The following is a 22,695-nucleotide window of genomic DNA, read 5'->3' on the forward strand; positions in this document are numbered from 1 at the left end:
TCCTTCTCTGCATCACCTTGCCAGCAGCTTTGGGAGTATGCCCAGTGATCTCACAATAAGTGAAATGTATAACCTCTCCCAGTGTACATTACTGGGTTCATGTGGAGATTAACCACAGATATTTCATTAGGCTAGAAGGGCTATCAAAAGAGTCAGGCTCCTGTTGATAGCTCCTTTAAGAGTCAAGAACTGAAAAAGCATGGTTTGGTGCTCTGACCCTTGGCAACATCCTCTATTTTGCCAACAACAGTTGGGATTTTGAGTTGCTGAATCAGGCGGACAAGGAAAGCAAAACGCAGCCAGGAGCTGGATAATCCGAAAATTCTTCTTCCAGCCTGATGATGCCAGAACTGTTCTTTCAATGGGTCATTCGCATGAGGGAAGACTCATCAGCCCCACATCTGCTGTGGGACTGATGTTGGCCTTGCAAAGTCAGTTGTTTCTCAGCTAATGAAACACAGGACTCAAAAGTATATAGCGGATGTCGTTGATGTTGTTCTTAACAGTCTGCCTCAAAAAAGAGGGAAGGGCATGTCTGTGTCAGGAGATCACCAGCGTGTGTGTCTCTTGGGGGTGGCAGCAGCTCCCCAGTGAGCTGTGTTGCTTCAGCTGTCACGCACCATAAGAACAGAGGCTGAACCAAAATATGTGTAAAACGGAGGCAATGGCTGTATCTCTTCTTTCAACTCTATACACCAAGTACTTTGGCTTTGGGACATAGTATACTCCATTTTCTACCTGATATGAAATACAGGTTGATTGCTGGCCCCTTTGAGCTGCAGTTTCACTGATGGTCAGGGTAACTGATCAGGTTAGTGCCCTGAAACTGAGCAGAAGCAGCAGAAATAAAACACAGTCCCGAGGTACTAACCTTTTGCTCTGAACTGTCCAGGTTGCCTTGTTCCCCGCTTGCCTGCTTTGCCCTCTCCCGTGAGTCAGGCCTCTTGGAGAGTCACTGGGAGGCCATTGCCTCCCTCCCGCCCTGAGTACACAGAAGGCAGAAACACATGAAGAGATCCAGGCATGGCTCCTATTAGCAATGAATATAAATCTTCTAAGCATTAATTTTCCTCCCCTAACCAAGAGCAGCTGATTTACCAGGGATTTTATTTGTTTCGTAACTTAATTGCTTGATACTTCAGATGTAATCATGTTAGCTACTTTTAAATGATTAAAGGAGAATGACGGCAGAGGCTCCTCTGTAAAATTCTTTCTCCCCCTCTACCACCCCTTGCAGCATGTCTTTACTGAACCACAGCTGTGACCCAAACTGCGTGATCGTTTTTGAAGGATACCAGCTTTTACTTCGCTCTGTCCGAGAGATCCAGATTGGTGAAGAGGTAATTAACTTGTCCTCCCTTCCATCACAGACACCTGCAACAATGACATCTCCCTAAATAAATTCCAGACTGCAGGGCCACCAGCTTAATATTTTGATGATATATTGATGCCACTTTCTAGCACATAGCTATCAGGGGGAAAATGATAAATAGAATCATCTCTTTACACTGCCTGGGCCCCATAATCATTACTTCTCATAAATCACTAACAGTCTTGATAAATTCTTGTTCCTCCTTTCCTCCTCTAGGCACTTCATTTTGTTTGTATTTGAACGTCTTTACCCTGATGGAAACACTTACAATATTTCTGGGTGGAATGCAGTGTTCTCTAAGTCATTGCAACAATAAGCATTTGTCAGGCTGCAACCATGCTGTTGTAGTAAACCTTTCATTGACAGTGAAAGTAGCAAGACAAGGTTTGTTTTCTTGTCCATTGCACTAGAAAAAACTTCAAAATATCCCTTTGAAGAGATTTCTGATTTGATCTAAGGTATTCTCAGCTTTGGTTTTACAACAGCATTTGTATTACTTTGAAAATAGTCATTTGTGGCTAGGTAAGCATTTCAAAGTAAATGTCTTTTGCAGCAATGCAATATTGAATTTGCTTAGTAAGGCCTGCAAAGACATGTGTATATATGTAACTTTACATGCACCAATGACCTATGCAGTCCCAGCTGTTGGTCATTTCAAAATCATGACCTAATGTAAATACAGCTCACACCTGTGCTTCAAAATCTGGGAAGATCAAGGGCCTATGTATTCTAATTTAGAAGTAGTATCTCTTTTCCTCCCTATTAAGTGTTTTCTTTTGTAATGTATCCTTTCTCTAAGATAGCAGGCCATCAAAATAAGTAAATGGTAAAGTATTTTTTTAGGCAAAATATTGTGGAGAGCCAACAGAAATGCTTTTGCATACTTACCTTTTTGCCAAGAGAAATCTTTTAGGGTGCAACATACTTTTGTGCAGCTATTAACTGTAGACATCTTTCAGTCTGGCATTCTTGTTCAAGCCAAATTATAGACATTTTTCTCCCATTTTATTCATATACCGTAACTTTCCTCTTGGCTTCCCAGTTCACCAAGATGGGTTGTTTATTTAAAAATACAGTAGATTTTAATGTCTTCCCAGGATGCACTTGGGATTAGAGTTCTAAATTCTGAAGCTATCTTATTTTTATGTACCTGGATATATTTTTCTAGGTAAATTTCATAAAGCAATTCTTTGTAACAAGCAGATTTTACAGAGTGGGAGAGGCCCTCAGGTGGTTCTGGAGTGAGAAGTGAAGTAGAATTCCCTTGCAGGTGTGACCACCGTGCAGACTGTGCTATGGCTGTGAAGCTATGACCCAAATTTTAGACTTAGTGTTAGTGATCTGTAACCCCCAGAAGTCTCTAGGTTAAAATCAGTGGTGAAACAGATATGGTGTGAGTTACAAGTCATTTGTAAGGCAATCAGGAAATAAATATAAGTTATAAAGCAGGGCAGCTAGGACCAATTTGTTTGCAGTGACTTTGGCAGTTGTGTGAATACAGGCTTTAAAATGTCTGCGCCTTATATGGGCATATTATATTTTCTAAAAAACTTTTTCTCCAATGAGGCAGTAAAATAAAGTCAGAATTTTCCAAAGAGCTCAGGTTCTACTGTCTTTGTTGCGACTATTGCTTCTGGTTTTAGTACTGAAAGGAAAACTTTCCTTAAGAACATGTAAGATTTTATATATACACTGTGTTAAAGCCGGTGCCCTCTTGACTTAGCTGGAAATAAAAGTCTTAGTCTGAGGTACATGCTTCTTTGAATAAGGATGTGTCTAAGGAAGAAAATGGGCATAAGTGAGAAAATAAAGATACAAAGTGAATATTAGTTTAGATCTGTTATGTGAAGAGGAAGGAAAGGAAAATTATTATGAGGGTATGTACAAGTCATCAGTTTAATATTGTTTTCAATACCCAACTACTTTTCCTCTTACACAACTGCTACTGCTTTTCATTTTGTGTTCTGCATGGTAGCTTTGGTACAACTTCTTTCCACACTGCCTTACTGCTTGCCTGCAGCAGGGTGAGCTCAGTTTTCTTAATAGCCATGTACTGAATTTACACACCTATGTACATGAAACTGCATTACCTGTTATGAGCTGAGTTTTTACTTGTATTACTGAGGTCATGATCGGAGCTAATGGGAGAGAAAATACATGTTAGGGAGGAATCTGATTGGGTTTTCTGAATAAATTGAGTGCTCTGAGGTGGTAAGGTGAACATTGCTTCAAGCCGTGAGGCAACAAGAAAACTTAAATAATTATAAGCAGTAGCAAACTTGCCTTATCGTGTTCAAACTTACACTAGATTTAGACAGAATGAGTCTATGTAATACTTAATAGAAAGTAAATAAGCACTAAGATTTATTAGAATTAGAAGCTATGCTATATGACTATGGCTTTACTATCCATATAGGAACAAACTTGACTGGGCTTCTGGACCCTTGCCAGGAAAGTGTCAACCACAGCAATATGCTGTGTTCACTAGGCCAGTGAGAAGCAGAAATATTTTTGCACATTTGTAGTGCTTTCTATCAGAGGACACTACAACAATTTTCTCATGTTAAGGAGCTGTTGACCACCTATAATCACAGGGAAAACAGAGACACAGGGAGTTGAGGTGACTGGCCATTGTGGTCATCTCACAATTATATAAAGAGGGATGCACCAGTAGACCTGATTTTGGTTGTAAACCAGAAGAGATATTACATTGGATGTAGCTGCTGCAGTGTGATACAGATAGATTTATTCAAGAATAACATTTATGCCCCAACCACACTTTAGAGTGCTCATGCTATACACAGTAATTATATTTGTCAAGTCAATGATAAAAAGTATGCAAGGTTATGAGAACCTGAAAAAATTTTTATGTCCTGATGGAAGTTGTTTCAGTTCAGTTTTAGTCTCATGTCTAGGCAGATTTTGTTGGCTTTGTATGTTTTTGACAGGAAAGCGTGTGGCATTTAGTGGTTTTTAATTGAATTTTGGTTTGAGCTTTGAAATTTGTTCAAATCCGAAGGCCAAAATGTATCTCAGGAAGTAGAAAATTAGGACTTCTGAGCCAGAAAATGTTTGCCCGAATCCTTACAGAATGAAAGTACTAAATTTGGTGGTACTGTATATTTGGAAAACTAATCACTCCTAAAATCATACACAAAAATTCTAGCCATCTAAGCCTTTTTTTGTGGCAAAGACAGTGTTGTCTGTCCTGAAGCACTAAGAAATCATGAGTCATGAATGTTACTTTTTTTGTAGGCATTGAAAGAAGGGATTCATGTATAATTGAATGGTTTCCCAAGTTGAAGCTTTAAGAAAACAAAGTGTATTGCAGAAATCGTAATAAAATACTGAGAGTTGGCAAGATGGAGAAGTGTCTGGTCCTTAAATTTTGCTTTGGAAACCAAAAGTTCAGATTTATTTTTAGGTATATTATTTGGATTTTAAACTAATGTGGTTCTATGGAATTGCATGCTCTTTGAGGGCAGAAAGTTACACAAGTTTGAACAAAAACACACTACGTTCCCATTGGCTTTTGCCAGTGAATGATTTAGTTGATGTTCAAAATAACAGCTTTCATTTCTATCATTATATAACTTATTTGTCTGTTTAAATGACATTTATAATCCTCTTTAAATGTAGAATTCTTAAAGTGAAAATTTGGCTCTGATTGATAGGAAACTTCCTTCAAGTTTGGTAGCCTTTTTTTTTTCTTCCCCACCCTTGCTCTGACTGTTATAATTCATATAAGGTGGTATGGGTCTATGCTAATACCCCAAATTCTAGTGCTTGAACAGCTGGTAATGATCACCACTAAATTTAAGTGTTTTCTGTCCTGTGGCTGGCATGAAGGGAATGAAACTGATAGGGAGCAGAGGAGAGGACAAAAGAAGTGAAAGGAGGACAAGGCTTGGGAGCAACTATTGATCTCCATGCATAGGTCGGGGGTTGAGGTGGCTAGAAAGGGTCTCCTAACACTCTGTAGACTCTACTCTGTACCAGATTTTTGAGCATAGTTTAATCTAATAGCAAGAAGAAAGAAATAATAGATTTTTGTGGGGACCACAGGACTTTCTGAAACTTGCTCCCAGCAGCTCAAAACTAATTATAACACCTTTTTGCTCCTCAAGATAATGTTAGTTGTAGTGCTGACTATCACAGCTTTTGTAACTTTAGGTGATGTTACTTTGACAGCATACAAAGATTTCCTTTTCTTGCACTTTCTTCTTTGCAAAAATGAAATTTAAGTATTGCAAAGAAAGGTAAAATATTGGGAAGGATTATAAGAAAGCAAAAATTATTCACCTAGGGATCACCAGGGCTCCTTCAGTGATAAGGTAGCCTATCAGCTAATTTACTTCCTCAAAAAGACAAGCAGCCTGCTCTGAAGAGGTCTTCATCATTTCCCTACCCTTAAGTAACCACTTTAAACAGCATCAAGATGTGTGCTATGATTTCAGTTGACTTTTTGTTAATTACTGTGTCTACCTAGTGTTTTTCAGGCAGGCATGAGCTCATTTTGCCTGTTCTCCAGTCAGAAGTTACATAGCTATGGTTAGTTCATGCATAGCTCAAATCAGCTACTCCTGCTGAGAGACAGGATGCATTAGCTGAGGTCCAGTTCTGCTCCAAAATGGGTGCATGGCTTCTCATCAGCTTCAGAGTTCAGTCAGAGCAAATTTGTATCTTTTTGCAGAAAGTCACATAACAGACCGTACTCTTACAGAGCAACTAATTTTTAAAATTAATACTAAACACAAATAATAATTTCAGATGATCAGCAATTAAATCTATCTTCATGATAGATTTCAACCAGGATGTGTAATATTTCTGTTATTATAATTATGTGAGGAGAAGTTTTATATCTGTGTATGTTTGACACATTACATTTTGTCACATTACATTTTTTAAAACCAAATTTTTCCTTGAGTTAGACGTCATTTTGATCATATATACCAAAACAGAAAGAGCACAGACTGTTTGCCACTTATATAACTCTGTCTCAGGAACAGATTTTTGTATACAACCCTCCCTAAGACCCCGAGACCCATGATTGCAAAAACAAGAGGACTCACTTTTTCCCCTGCCATTTGTGTTAAAATAATTGATTTTAAATTTCTACAGAATCCTCTGTCTAGAAATTTTGTAGCTTGTAGTCTGTTACAAAAAACATAAATTAAGTCCACTGCAGCATGGCAGTACTGGAAAATTGTGTCCACCTCATTTGGGAGATGAGGAACATAAGAAACTAACCACCATACCCATGGTTAAAGAATTTCTGTGTCAGAGCAAGAAGCAGGTCTGAGACAGTGCTGAATTTCTAAGGAGAAAGTCATGAGAGTCAATAAGTCTCATGGCTGTTAAATAATTCCCTGCCTTCTTAAATGTTATTTAATATATATTCCCCAGTTCGGGGCAAAAGATTTACTGCATTCTTTATAAGCGATGCAATAAAGAGGCAAGCTTTGGTCAGCTGAAATAATGTTTTAATTAATACCATACATCCCACATGCAAATACCATTAAGACAACCTTTGATAAACGGGCATATTTCCTAAATATGTACAAGTTAAATGAGCCTTGCATCTAATGAAGGGATCCAAAATTAAAACAAGTGTAGGAGAGAGACTTGAATACAGAATTTTTATGTTTAAACGATTGAATGATTAGTGTAGACGTAGTCACCGTTAGGTTGGTCATGTTTCTGAATATTCTAATTACATTTTCCCACTCAGTCTGCCAGCTACAAACATTTTTTCACTTACGGATTTCTGCTGGCAGGACTGGGAATTTGGACTTGGGCCTCTGACAGCAAGAGAAACCCTAAGTTGTTAAAACACTAAAAGGAGGTATCAGTGTGATGAAGCCTCTTGTCCTCCTCCTTCTGCCAAGTCATGTGCTCTAATCCAGGCAGGTTATTACGTGACTGTTCATATCCACAACTGTTTGGTAACCTCTCAAAAAGAAATTACTCATTTCAAACTTGTTTCTACTTCCAAGGTTTCTGCAACATGAATGGGAAAAAAAAAAAAAAAAGGCAGCCAAAAATGAAAAGAGACAAAGGGATGAAGCCTGTAGGCTGAAGATAGATAAAGCATGTTCGATGTTGGCTATGTGTTTGTTTTGCAGTATTAGAACTGAACCCTGCCTAATGATGGGTTCAACAGTAATGATAGGGTTTAAACCATTGTCTTAAGTATTTTGGCAAAGAATAGACTAATGTCACATGTATGATTTTCCCCAGATGATTCCTACTGTCTTGCACTGTGCCTGAACTTGATTAAATCCCTTTTACTGCTGGATGCCACCTGAACCTAAAGCCCAGTAGGACATGGGTCAGAACCAGTGATGTTTATGCAGAGGATAAGAGACGGGATAAGCCAGTGTGCGGAATGAATTTGGCAGAAAACACTTGCAACTTGCAAGGAGACATGAAGGTCACAGGCTTGTGATGGGAGAGGGAAACCGGGCTTGGAATGGCTGAAGGATGAGGTTAGGACTACAGCTTGGCTGGAAGCTGCTTTGTGGGAAGGAAGGGATACAGATCTTTCTTACCACACCAGGGAGGATGCAGAGTAGGACCAGCTGGAGAAAGAAAGGAGGACAAAGTTGGTGGGGTCACTGAAGATGGTTGAGAAACCAGAGTAGCGCAACAAGGACTGTTAACTTGTTAACTTGAGTAAGGGTGTTAGTGATCAAATATGGGGAAAAGGTGTAAGACGAGGCATGCAGGGGAGGCAGAAGGGCAGATCTGGGACTGGCAGGATGATGAAATTGGCCTATTGTACTAAGAATGACTATGTAAGGAGCTAGAACTGAGGGCTGGAAGCCAGGTTTAGATAACCGGGTGTGGAGAATAAGACTGGAAAATGATACTCATGTCCAGGGGCAGAGAAGACAGAGAGTGAGAAGAGGGACAGATTGGAGAGAATGGGGCAGAAGAGACCAAGCTTGGGAGAAAAGAGTTGAAAAGAAATACGGAAAATAATTTTCATCCATTCACCACAGAAAGCTCAGAGGGAAGCCTACAGCTCCTGTGTAAATGATTAGTACAGACTGTTCTGCTGTGAACCAACAGTGGTGAAACTAATCCCCTCTCGGCTCAGGCATGCACAAGCTGCACAGGCATGCAAAGAACAATACTGTACAGAATGCAAAACCTAACAAAGTTCTCACACTATCTAACTTTTGATTATCTGTGGAGCTTTAACTTCTGTTTTTCATTGATTATACTATTAATCTTCAATTATGACACCATATTTATTTTTTTCCACAGGCTTTCTGCTTATGGTCATTTTAAATGCTTGACTTTGTCATCTTAGTAGTCTTCTTTTAATACAGTCCTGCTTCAATATGTAATCAAATTACACTGTAATAATAAATGAAAAAAAGGCAGGCATTGTTTTAGTTGCCTGTTAATTGCTCATTTAATTAGAATACTCACTAGTTTGCAAAATGCAGGTTCTGACAATGGATTTCATAGTCATTACTACAAATTGGTCAGGTTTTCCTGTAATTTCTTTGAGTGGACTCTCATGATTTAACTGAGAACCATGTGAAAATCCTCCCAATTAGTTGAAGTGTCTAGGCTCAGGATGAAATAATGTGACCTGAATTTTTTAGCTCTGACCTCTCTGGAGTGTTTCAAAGTGTATTGGGCGTATAGTGTAATCACTTAATAGCATGTATGACTGAATGCTGGTCTGAGCTGGGCTGTTGTTTTGTTATATTCTTTCCCTTATCATTAGTTTGTGCCTGTGCAGCACTTTAAACATTTGAAGAACTCTAGAAATGGTTAGCCCTGTAAAATTCCTTCTGGCAGGCGTCAAAGTGAACAAACTACAGACTTCTCTGTAGTTCATTGGAATTCACTCCATACAGAATGAGGAGTTGAAAGTGGCACAAATGTAAGCAATTTCTTTTATCATTTTAATAAATTTTCTTGTCAGTAGTTTCAACAACTTTGACTGCAATGCTTTTGTGCTTCCTTGGTCACAAAGGAAACATCACAGACGTACTGAAGATGGATATGATATAAGAGGAGCTTTCCTGGGGCTCAAACATATATTTGCAAGAAAGCAGGGGCTTCCCTGAGATGGAATTTTTTGAGATAGTTGGATGTTGTGTAACACCAGTGCTAAATACACACTTAAACTTTGGAGCTAGACAGAAAATGAGATTTCATGCACAGGGAATTCAGATTCTGAGCTTCCCCTCTCTCTTTCTCCTCTTTCCTTTCTCTCTCTCTTCTTTTTTGTTTTTCTTCCAAATTAGCAGGAAAAGTTGAAACAGTGATAGTTTTGGGCGGATTAATAATTTCAAACAATATTGATCTGGAAATGTGAAAAAGTGTTCCTCTATGGAAATTATTTTTGGTGTTTTTTTCTGCCCTTTGTAAAGTAGTCAATTTCTTCTGGGAAATCATCTGTTAAGATAAAATTTTATTTTATGCTGGAAAAATGTTGTATCCACCATAAACCGAGTATGGAACTTTTGTAAAATATACCAACTCTGTGTTTGTATGTACTGCACACAGCTCACCATCAGCTATATTGAATCACTGATGCCCACCAGAGAACGCCAAAAGCAACTGATGCGCCAGTATTGCTTTGAATGTGACTGTCTTCTCTGCCAGAATCAAGAAAAGGTAGGTTGAGTGAAGAAATTCCTTGCCAATGAAACAGAATTTTCCAAGGCCTGTCAGCAGCTTCCCTTCCTTTATGTAAAACTTATCTCTTGCTACTAATTGAATGGCCAGAATAGAGAAGAAAATGACCTCTGCCGTCAGTGCTGTTTATGTTGCTATGAAAGAGAACCGTGAAGGAAAGAAAAGCAGGAAATGTTAACATGATAAGAAGAATTTCTTGCTAAAACATGAATTGTTCATAAAGCTAGGAACCACTTTCAGTTCCAAGATGTGGTTCAGATCATTTTGAGATTCAAGGACCTCTGAACATGAGAGTTAACATGACTTTAAGCTGAAAGGAAAGGATTTTTTTTTTTTTTTTCTATTCAAAAGAATAATCCTGGAACTTTACCCGAAGCCACTTGTCTGATGCTACAGGAAGGCTGTGCCTATCCTCATAATAATGTTAAATTAATTCTGACAAACACCTGCATCAAAAATTTTCAAGAACTACCAGACATATTCAGCAGTTATTAGAGAGAGTGGTGAACCTCCTTGGATGAGTGTTCGTAGTTTTTATGCTCTCTTTCACAAGTTCTTGGAGTAGCAGGTCAGTAGTTGTAGTAGATAAAATTTTGTTCAGCATGACCTTTTACTAGGGTTCAACCTAGCCTAGCCTGGTTTAATTATATTCTGGGTTGCTTCATATTTATACAGCCTGGCCAGAACAATTTTGGCTGCAAGCCTGATGAGAGATCAAATAGAATATGCAAAATAAGGCTGGCTTCATAGCCGCCTCTGCACTTTGTCTCTCTAGTTATATGTACACTTGTTCTTATTTTCACAAACGCCTGTTTTGGGTGAGTCACATGCCATAGCTAAATGTGTTCCCAGTAGATTAGAAATGGTAAGAAAGGTATTGATGAAAAAGTGATTCCAAGGAGCATGATGTAATTCATGAAATAATTGCTGTACAGCAAAAAAGAAAAAAGAAACCCAAAGTTTACTCTCTGTGTTGGGTAGGACAGTTGCGCATGTGTGGTTTTGTTCAAGCCAAAGTACACCCATTGAATACATAATGTGCCCTTGGATTCATCAGTAAGTAGTTCAAAAAAGAGAACACAGAAAAGTTTCAGGTTTATGACATAATGCTAAATTACTTCCTGTCCACGTGCAAAAGTTGTCGGCATTCTGTGCCTGATAAAGATTGCTGCAATGCTACTCAGAGGCAGTGAAGGGAAGTGAAGACCTCTTTTTGTCTTTGTTTTAAAGATGCTCACTCAAGTGCCGTGAAATATTAGATTAGTTTTGGGGAATGGCATCCTCACAGATGCAGTGAGGATTAAGAAAAACAATCAGGCTAAAGAATCTCTAATGATTGCTTAACAATTTGTGAAAGGGTAGACAAGTGGTGTAAAGACCATTCAGCATGTGGAATGTTTTAAGAAACAAGATCCACAGGCTGAAATACACTTCACTGTAAGAGACAACATACAACATCAAAAAATGTTGTAGTGAGTGAAATTATATGTGCATATATTGATGAAAACAATAGTCTCATACATAGGTTAAAATTAATTAATGATTTTTCCTCTTCGAAATTTTTAACTGTGTTAGAGTTCATGTTCTATAGATCCTTTTTGCCCATTGGCAAAATTCCCTGTGGGGATGATATTGCAAAATGTTTGGAAAGCTCTTTGTGACTGCATGCTGAAATTCTGTTGTTTCCTGCTTGTTACCCTGTAAAGAGGTCTGTGAAGGGCTAGGAACACCATGTCAGCTTTGTCTATTGATGCCTATGATCTTTATCCTCAGCTTCAGTCTAGGATATTGGATATAGTCTGCAGCAGTCTTCATAGTGCTGCTGCATTTCATTTCTCTGTGACAGAGATTTTTATAAATGCAACTGTTTACATGACTAACTTGGAAACATGGAATATTTTTTTTTTCTCATTGATCTCAGTCACTGTTGGTAAGCTGAGAGGCATGTAGCACTGCAACTACAGTGGGAGATAATGTTTTCGGAAATTATTCTTAAGTTACAGAATGGCTGGATTTAGTTGCTTAAATGTTCTCTGTTGGCAAAATTATTCAATAATATCCCTGCTGAATTCCCTGATACTGAGACAAATTTCCAAGACATCTTGGAAAATTTTTAAAAGGCAAAGTCTTTGTCAACAGAATAGGCAATGGCTGCAACTTTGAATCATCAAGGGTGGCAGATTCAACATTGTGATTCAATAAATATAATCAGCTAACAGTAAATTCACATATTACAACGTTGTTTTGCAAATACAGTGGCTTAGTCAACAGCAATCCATCTCATAAACCTTTGTTATAGGTAAAAATGCAAATTCCAGTTTGGCTAAGAAATGCTTTATGCCTTCAAGTAAGTTCTTGGGTGTTGGGGATTTTTTCAGTTGTAGTCATCTCATCAAAAAAGGTAGAGTCCTTTTCCTAGCAAACGCTTATAGAGATCATAGTTTCTTGTTACTCCCAAATTCCAGTCTTGCTGAGCGTGCCTGCCAGCTGCTGAGCACATACTAGGGACCAGTGAAAGCAGAGGAATCACTCCTGAGATGCACACATCAATTTGCAGTAAAACTATAAGTCAAGTCATTTCGATTTTAGCTTTTATTCTACAGCTTTTGTAATGTTTTAAAAGTGATCCTGAGAATCCTGTGGGAAATATACATTAAAGTTTATATGAAGGACATATAAACCTTATATGTATTAGCACTTAGTTACATTTATGCTTATTTATTCATATTTATAAAAATACTTTGCAAGTTTCTTATCAATGAAATTCATGTCTCCTGCTATATTTTCTAAAGGCTTGTTCATTTAATCTCATATGCCCAAGTGAAGGAAGAAGATGGTATCAAGTTTCTGTTCTCAAGTCAGTTATTGACTTTGTAAGTGACCTTGGGTAATTCATTTTATGCAAAAGCAACCTTTGTGTTTTCTAAGACTCTGCCCTTATTTTTCGTAATTGGTGAGAAGCTACTGCTCCAATTGGAGCTGAACAGATTTTTGACTAGAAACCAGATCAGTCTGTCTAAATCAGGGACCATTTTTGTGGATGTTGTGTGGAGCTGTTTTGCTCAGTTTTCCCAAATCAGCATGAAGATGGCAATTCGTACTTCTGCTGAGTATTCTGATGTCCAAAGGATAATAAAGATGCTGCGTTTTCTAAGGTCTTTTAGCTTTAAGTGCTGTTTTAATGAGAACAATTCCTTGAAGTAGAATGGTTTGAGGTTTAGTTGTGTGCTTTATGCAGTTCCCATTGCCATGTGGTATCCTAGTGCTGTGTTAAAAAAATTAACCTCAGAGACATCTACATGAGCAAATAACAGTTTTATCCTACAAAATGCTACAAATTTCTCCTAACTTTAGTTAGGCATTTAATCTAAGCCAGTTTTTAGCCTTCCCCTATACCCAAAGAAAAGACAAGCAGCTCATTCATGCTATCTTACAGTAGAAATTTATGAAAAGTGGAATAAATAAATAAATAAATAAATAAAAGAGGTTAAAGGAATGCCTTCAAGTAAATACCCACACTTTAGACAGATAAAGTTGAGTGAGATAAATTATGCTGCTCCGTGAAGTATACACAAACACAAAATCAAGAATCACATGATTATGTTTCTGTGCTAGCTGCCATGGATAGCAAAGTGCAGTTGCAACTATGTAGGTTTCATCACGCTAACATCCAGATTGTCGGTAAAATTTGTTTATGCAGATCACTTCAAGCCTTTCTCTCTGTCTGCTGCTGTAGACAAATATATCTTACAGCCAGTGTCACTGCTTCTTCACTGTTATTTGTGCTAAAATTAATTAAACTTAGATAGTGGCTACATCATACTACAATCACACAGTTTAGCTATGCATACAAACAGGAGTAGTGTGTCAAAGTGCTCTCTTGCCATTCTAGGTTACATGATTCTGTGAGGTCTTTTTCTAATATTTCAAGTCTCAAGAGGCAACTTGTCTATGAAGAAATATTCTTTATTTCTCATTTACTGTAATATTTAATCTCACAGCTATATAAAACAGCAGAATTCACTCCGACACCAGCAGTGACTTTAAGATTCACAATCACTTGGTCTTTTTTGTTGAAGTTGAGCATCAGCTTCAACTGATGCATACTGGCACGCACAGTGTGAGCAGACACAGCCCTAGACCAAATGGAGAGGTCCATGGCTGTGCAGTCACAATTGCATTGCATATCATGAGACCAAATGTTCCTCACTGGTCACTGCTGATGAAAGGACTTCAGAGTGAATCTCTGCTTGCTATACAGTAGTAGTTTTTTATCTGCCTGTCCAACTGTGAGCACAGCCATGTAATAATCTAGGTGCATAGCTGTCATCAATGATGAGAAAATATGGAGGCAAACAGTGGCAACTAGCTGGACCTGTGGATCTCAAATAATTTTTGGTGCTTGGACCTCACTGTCAGCTGCATGTTGATTCTAAGAGGTCATACCATAATGCTGCCCAGTCTCTTTTAGCAACTGGTCAAGCAGCCTGGCTGCTGATTTGACAAGGGAAGAGCAGCAAGTGCTAACACATCAGTGTAAACTGGTTAAGATAAGATTAAGGCAAACCTTTTGGCAGTACAGTTACTGCCAAATTAAATGGCACTAACTACAAATCTAAACCATACTTTTAATCGGTTTTGGCCCAAGTTGAAAAAAAAAAAAAGTAACTAAAAGGTGGAAAAAACCCATTTCTTTCTAAAAGTCACTCATAGAATATTTCCTGACTGTCAGTACTTCAAGTTGTTGCTACTGTATTGTCCTCAGTTCATTGTGTCTGTGACAGCTTTATACATTATTATTTGCTCCATTTTAAGATCAATCTCCACTGTAATTTGGAAATGTGTGCCTTCCTAAAAGCTGAACTCTTGGCAATGTATTACCATTCCAACACATAAAAGCCCCTTACATTAATTGTAATTAAAGATGGGATTACATTGATGACAAACATTTTAAATGGAGAACAGTTTTTTCCACAGTCATGAGCCAGAGTATTGTTCATGTTCTACATTTTCAGCCAAGGATTTCAAGGAGATTTGTGCTTATAGAATCACTTTGTTATGAGTCGTCTTTCTCCTTTGGAGCCAGGATTTAATATTTTAGTCTAGCTTGGTTTTTGGAAGGCTTTTATTTATTACAAGGTCAAAAGCAATGGGTTTGAATCTGAATCATTTTTATATTTGGCCAGTATTTGATAGTTGCCAAAGCTAATAATAACATAATGCCAGTAAGTACATTATTTGTTTAATCAGTTTATTGCTTTGCTTAGTACTCACTTATATTGCATCCTGAGTTTTGGTAGAGAACATCACAAGTCCAGTTTCCAACTCAAGGACTCTCAAAATTAGGTCACATGAACAGCAGCCAAGCCATCTACATCCACATAAAAATGTCGCCTGCAATTCTTTAGCTGGTATTGCACTTCCATACATCCACCAGCTCTTTTATAAAAAAACATTGAATAAGTTCCTGAACCTACTAGAAGTTTTGACATTCTTTTCCTATCCTAGGAAACAACACAACTGTAGTTTAGGAATTACATAAAATGTAAATGGTCCTCGACATAAGTTGATCAAATTAGTTGCTAGAGCATATGTCTGTGGTTGATTTGCCTCACTGAGGTTCCTGACAGATGCTTGAATATGGCCAAAGATAGAATTTGCACAACATTTTTCACCTTTGATCTTCATGTTTGGTGTCAGCAATACCATTAAAGAACATGTGCTTAAATCACAGAGGCATTGTTACATGAAAAATATTATTGACTGTTGTTTTGAATTAGCATGTAAAGGCTTCATGTGAGATCACTGTACTGGTGTTAGTACAAAAATATCACCTCTCCCTCAGGGAGCATATATTTAGGACACAGGAAATACAAAATCTTATGTTAAGAAGTGCCTTTCTAAATTGCTGAATTGTCAGGTTCCAGAAGTTTGTGTCCCAGTTTCCCCAATATTTATTTATTTTCAAGCATTTACATTCTCACTAAGTTTTCCAAGTACAATATGAAAGATGAGAGCTCCAAATTAATTCAAAAGATGAAGCTCGGGAAGCAGGATTAAATAGGTTTGTTGAAAACAAGTCTGTTCATACAGCTAACTGAACATAAACCGCCTTGATCGAAGCAAAGAATAAAGTAGGAGCATGTGTATCTCTAGTCATGATTCTAAGGTACTTGCTAAGTACAAAGGTACTAAAGGTGTGTTAAAAAAAAAAAATAAATCAGGAGTTTGTTCCAACAAAATGCTGGTTTAATCCCTTTCCTATCAAAAGACAGAGCGTGCAATAGTTTCTTTTAAAAATCATCTGTTCGTTCCTCATCTTCTTTTAGCTGTTTTGCCACTAGAACTGCCTTTAAAGCAAACTACAGAAGGAAGTCGAGCCAGAGCTCAGTCATATTTCACCCACCTAGCCTTTCAGCCCAGCGTTAGTATAACCAGTGCCTACAAAAGCCAGTGGCAGTAATTAGTAGCCCACTGGGACACAATGCTGATTCTTTCCATAGGTGGTTGGCTGATTAACAGTTCCTTCCTTCTGGCAAGACATTTGGTAGTGACATAAACCCTGGATTGGTTCCTGAAATCCAACAGTCAGTCTAACTCTATTCTGTTCCCTTTCAGAGGATCTTACCCTCTTGGGATGTATTTCCAAACAGCCAAGGACAGAGGGCTTTTTTTTTTTTTTTTCTAGTGCCAAAAATGACACTAAAAAACAAGGCAACTGCTTCTAATTTCCGGACTCTCTTGTTCATTAACAAAGGCATCATCTCTTCAGCTTCTTAGCATTTCTTACATGACTTCTGAGGCTTTTTCCATCTTTCAACATTGTAATTTTTTTCCATCAAAGGGCAGTCCCACAGACCGTGACAAATGGACTGTGATCATTTTTCCATGACAACTTACCTCTCCCAGTTGCTGCAGGACTGCCTCGGTGTGCTCTGGTCATGACTTGGCAGCCATCAGCTGGAGCTCACTTGGGTTGTCAAAGGTCACGGAAAAGATACTGCTGTTCTTATAAATAGATGTGAGTTCAGAGCTGTATGCAGACTGCTTGCTTGTTTAGGGGATCCTTAATAGTGAAACCTGTGTCAATTTGGTCCAACAAGTTCATATTTGGAGCCAACATAGGAATTGGAGTGTGGCACTCCCCCGGGAGTCTGGCTTTCTGCTCATCTGAGGGGAGCAGAATCTCATTCCTTTCAGACCCAGCCATCTAAGAGGAAATGTAAATCTTCTGGCAGATGTTTTAAGCAGAAACACTCTTTTGCTGAGGGAAGGGAGTCCACTCTTATCTCTGTTTCAGGCTGTAGAAGCTACATTTAAGTGCCTGGCTAGCAGTGTTCCCCCTTTCTGGATGTCCAGCAGCTTCCTTGGGACTGTTGTTAGAACTAGTTATTACTGTTATGATTTCTTTTTTTTCAGATGGTGTCATTCCTGTAGCAGTCACTGTTGGGTCTCTGCTGCATAATAAACAGAAATAAGAAAAGTCTCACTCTGGATTAGCAATCTAAAATAAGCATATAGAAGACAGAATATGCTGAGAGAAACAGCAGTACTTTAAAACGTAAGACTAGATCAGACAAATCATTTTCCAAACACCTTTTCCTGCAGTGATTTTGGGGAGACTAGTTCACAGATTTTTTCTCAATGTATATTGAAGCCAATCGTTGCTTTATCTGATCTTGAATCTCTGTATTCTCTTTCACTGAGGTTGCTATAAAGTCTTGTGTGTTTCAGCCTGTCAAGGTGATTTCTAATATCAGTAGTACTTAAGGGAATAATCTTGATTTTGGATGCCTTTTCTTGATCTGTTTATCAGTCACTTCCTTCTACTCTGCAGGATGTTCACTCTTTTCAAATCCCATGAATTAGGTAGTTTACTTGAAATATGATAGATTTTAATTCAGATCCCATTTCAGTCAGAAAAAAAAAGATGTTGCAACTTTAAACTGCAGAGTTTTCTGGACTGACTGGGATTCAGTTTTGTGGGTTCAAAATCTCTCCTGCTGAAAGTCTTCCACTTTGAACAAAATAATATCTGCATCAGAGCAAGAATGACATTTCATCCTAGGTGTCAGAGCACTCCCTATGGGGTAAGGATTCTGTCAGCGCTTCAGGCGATGGGTGAGGTTCAGGTGAGTCCAGGATACGGACAGTTCACCATATCTTTTTTCTGGATTCCTGCTCCAAATCAAGTAGAAATAGGAGCTTGGATCTTTGTCTTCCCAAGTGTATATTGTAACTAATGGGCTATGAATTTTAAAGAAAAAGGAAAAGAAAGTAAGTAAGTGGAAATACCTTTTTCTCATCAGTTCTGTGGATGTAAGCTAAATCCCTTTCTGACAAGGAATGAATTTTACCATTTACCTTTAAAGGCCCAAACCAGGACACCAACAATATATGGGCTGATTATAACTTCAGCCTTTTCTGGCATGCTGTATATTTTGCTCCCTCCATTTCACTGTTTCCTTTCCTGCTAGACTCTCAGCTCTTTGGGGGGATGAGTACTATTTTTACTCTGTACAGTCTAAAATCCTGCAGAACAGTGTAGCTGTGATTCCGATACTGCCAGATTTATAAATAATAGCAATGATAAAGTCTACAAACATTCTGAGTCACACCAACATGGAGGAAGAAAACAAGATGGAAAAGGACTCTTTATCAGAAAATTTGTGAGTAACTTGAAATAGCACACAATTTTATTGGCTCACTGAAATTTTTTGCAATAGGCCATCTTCAAGTAATTTTAGCAAAAGCTTTTGTCATCTCCAAACTCATTCCCTATTGGACATCACCCAAAACTAGTCCAGAGGAACATTTTTTGTTCTGGGAAAACAACTTTTTTCAGCTGTGGTTCCTATGATGTTCCTTCATGTCAGTGAATCCTGTGTCTTTCACTTCAGATTCCAAATATACTTTCTTCATACTCCAAATTTCTGGTTCCTAATGCCATGCTGATTGTATACTATATACTTTCTTTATGATGTTGGGCAGTTTGTCATCTTTTTGTTTCATTTTCCTTAGCTGAAAAATTGTGCTAATAAATCTTACCTTTTTGACAGATTATTTTTTCTGAGATCAATTACTGTTCATACAATGCCTGGAAATAACTAGAATGAAGTACTACATATACAGTATGTGTAAAAGCTTGGTAAAACAAAAGATTAGCTTCATTGCTATGTCTATTGTCCTAGTTTTCTGATAATTCCAATCAGAGAAGACGAGTAATGACTGGTTTTGTAAAGCAGACTTGTGCACACTGAGCCCTGAAGTAAGATCATGGTTTTACTTTATATGGGTCAAGAATGGGTTAAAAAAAGCCTGGAAAATGTTTAATCTAGTAGTCCAGATTTTAATCTGGTAATCTACCCCATCGTTAAATCTATGAACTAAACAATCTCCTGAGCCTGTCTACTTGCTAGGAGTAACAGTGTATTCTGTGATCTGTTTCACTGCAATTACTTTGTGTGGTGAAGTGGACACGTATCTACACTGGACAAAACCAGGTCTTAATGGGACCTTAATGCATATGGAACACACAGGGACAATTTGAAAGACATTGTACCTTTTTAGTGAGCAATATATTACACATGCAGTACATGGTGGTGGTTGTTGCCTTTTGCTGGTATTTGTTTTGTGATCTTTGGTAAGATTACTGATCTTTGGTAAGATTACAGTACAGCCCTGTTTCATATCTCCCTCCATAAAACAGATATAGAAATGCCCATTAGACAAGTAACATTAAAAAGATGAATTATTCTTCAGAATATCTCAGTATGAAACTTAACAACAACGTGAGTCTTTGTAGTATTTCCCATGCCACGTTGTGGAAGTGCACCTTTCACTCTAGTCTTCTTATTTAAATGAAGAAAGATGGCTTTCCTGTCAGCTGCCTCTAAACTTCTAGACACTAGCCAAATTTTATTTTTAATTTTATTTTTCAAAGATTGATTGATTGATTTAGGACCCTGTGGCAAGGTCATCAGGTATCATGACTTCATTCTAATTTCTTTTTGACAGTGTAATTCTTCAAAGTTTGGGGCTTTGGCTGAATTCATAGGAAGCACCATAGATTGAGAAAGACAAAATCGGGCTCTTCAGTGCCTAAATCAATTCCAGTCCTTAACTAATATCCTCTGAGGTCTATTAAAGCAAGAATGAGCTCATCTGAATAGCAAGGAAGTCTATAACTTTTGAGACTGTAAAACTGCAGACTGAATGCTTTGGATTGAAAAATTGCTGTGGTAAGCAATGTGCCATGTCAATTTCTTGCCAGTAATTTAATTAATATCACAACAATGCAGTAACTAATGCTGTAGTTATAAATTTTGCATTTGTGAGCTTTATTTTTAGACATGAATAGGAACTTTTTGTTGTGTAAAAGGCAGCAGGCTTGAAAAGGCTGAATTTACTTCAGCCATGTGAGTTACAGCAGAGGACTCTGTAATTTGTTGACCCATTGCAGGATGTCCTGTTATTTTCCACAAGATTGCTCAGTGGATTGTATGAAAGCCATTGATTACACTGCAAACAGTGATTTGAATTGGGGAGCACGGTAAAACAGTGTATCACAACTCTGCCCAAGATTTATCTAACCACAATCATTAAGAAAAATATGTTGCTGCATCATATTGCTTTAGAAAAGGTAAGGCATGAATCTTTGTCTTAGTCAGTGCTGACGAGTGTTGGACATAACTAAAGTTTCTGCACTTCCTTTGACAATATCTAGAGAACTAAATTTTTATTCTCAAAATATTTCTGGTGTACAACTTTACGTTAAGTTTGCATCATTCCCATGCACAAAAGAAGTCCTTCTGAGCTTTGAAAGCTTTTGATGTGATTCCAGCTACTGCCTAATAATACAGTTTGAATCAATAGGCATTTGGTATAGGGGAGAAAGATACTGTGAAGTTCAGTTACTAGTACATTGTATTAGGTTAATGAAGGTGGGGATCCATGCAAAGTGAGCTGCTTCTCCTCTACCCCAAACCCTCACCTGGAAAAGAAATTTAAAAAAGGAGGGGTTGAGATAGCATGCTTTTCAGAGGGGCAATACTCATCCATCTGACTGGGAAAAATATCTTAGGAGAACAGTATATCTGTTTTTAAGCAACAAGTGAAGCACTTAGTGGAGAGTACTTATCAGGAGACAGAGAAATAGATTTCTACTGCCGCAAACTATTTTGGAAAATTGTTGTTCTAGCTGGTCCCATAAACAGTTGCTTCCATGTGAGTCAAGAGGCCTAACTTTCACTACATGTTTTGTGATCTAGGCTACCTCTCCTTGCTTTGAACCACCTTGGTCGATCACCGTTGATTGCTGATGCGTGTAAAAACTTGTAACAATGGCAGTCAACAGGAACCAACTGCGTGATAGCTATTCAAACGGTAAATAAAGGCCCTGAGAAATATTCAAGAGTCTTATAATAGTTTCCATGACATTATGACATTTTAGAGAATGTCCTTTTCACTCTTGGGGATATGGCCATTTTCCTATTTTTTGTGACAATGACTAAAATGTCCATATTATTGAATCAGAATAATAGAGTACTAGAAAGGTACTGGAAACAGTTTGTTTCAAGCACTCATTTGTCTTACGGAGTGTTTCTAGCTGCTTCCTTTAAAGACTGGAAGAACCTCTACTAGTTTAAATTGGTGTTAGTTAGAGGACAGTCAATAATAATACTCCAAAGTAGAAGTTCTTGAAATGACTAAAACACTGTACATCTTTAAAAGGTATTTGCATACCTCTCCCTTGATTATACAAAACTAATATTCAGCTAGGGGACAACTAAATTTGTTGGCAAAATTCTAGAGGAGGAAACTTCAGACACTGTGCTCTCTTAAGAGCTGCAGTTGTACAAAATGAATTCAACCTTTTTTTATTCATGACTTTAAAAAACTTGGAGACTGGTCAGTGTGGATTTGAGCATCGATACTGAATATTCAAGCAACATGCTAGTGAGTTAGGCAGTCAATTTTTATCAGTACTCTAGGAATTGCCACTTTCGCTTTTGAGATCTGTCAAATATTTTAAGGTATAGAGTAGACTGATCAACTGTGTATGATCTTAACCATGTTGCATGTGCTTTTCTAAACCCTAAACTCCCTGTATTTCATACCCATTTGTTCAGAAAATGTATGCTGCAGTAAATATTGTTATTTTACATTGCAGTATACATTAAAAAAACGTAATTACTATAGCTACCACTTTATCATGTGATATATCTTGCATTAAGATATTAAATTGTTTTGATATTAGTGTTCAAAATAAATATCTTACTTCATGTCAGTATATCTTCAGTTAGAACCAATAATTCAGTGGGCACAAATTCTTCAAATCAGTGAAGCATAAATTGAACTTTGATACACAAATAACTACACCTCTACTTAGTGAAGTGTTTAGTCAGTGGCATAAATATTAACTTTACTGGAATTTATGCATACATTTAAACTTAAGTACATATTTCAATGCACTGATAAATGTGGATTGGATTATGCATTGTGAATACCTAAATATTCTGAGGATTTTGGACCTACATATCTCTTTTGAGCCACTAAATGTCCTTGGTGGCATCCTATGTCTCCACAGGTTGCAGAATTAAGGAATAAAGTAGATTTGCCCTATAGCTGTCAGTTTGTTTGGTAAGATAGACCTAGAG

General features: G+C 37.7%; 1 protein-coding gene across 1 annotated transcript in view; it reads left to right on the plus strand.

Annotated features, from left to right (window-relative positions):
- SMYD3 (SET and MYND domain containing 3) overlaps positions 1–22,695 on the plus strand; it is a gene marked incomplete at both ends in the record, with an annotated part of 424,343 nt that overhangs the window by 339,129 nt on the left and 62,519 nt on the right. The window contains 2 exons of the mRNA XM_082307309.1: positions 1,238–1,340; positions 9,905–10,015. Coding sequence (XP_082163435.1) covers positions 1,238–1,340; positions 9,905–10,015 — 214 coding nt within the window. The remainder of the gene's footprint in view (positions 1–1,237; positions 1,341–9,904; positions 10,016–22,695) is intronic.

The sequence above is a fragment of the Platalea leucorodia genome (genome assembly GCF_965183815.1).
Source record: "Platalea leucorodia genome assembly, chromosome: 3".
In the NCBI taxonomy this organism is placed as follows: Eukaryota; Metazoa; Chordata; class Aves; order Pelecaniformes; family Threskiornithidae; genus Platalea; species Platalea leucorodia.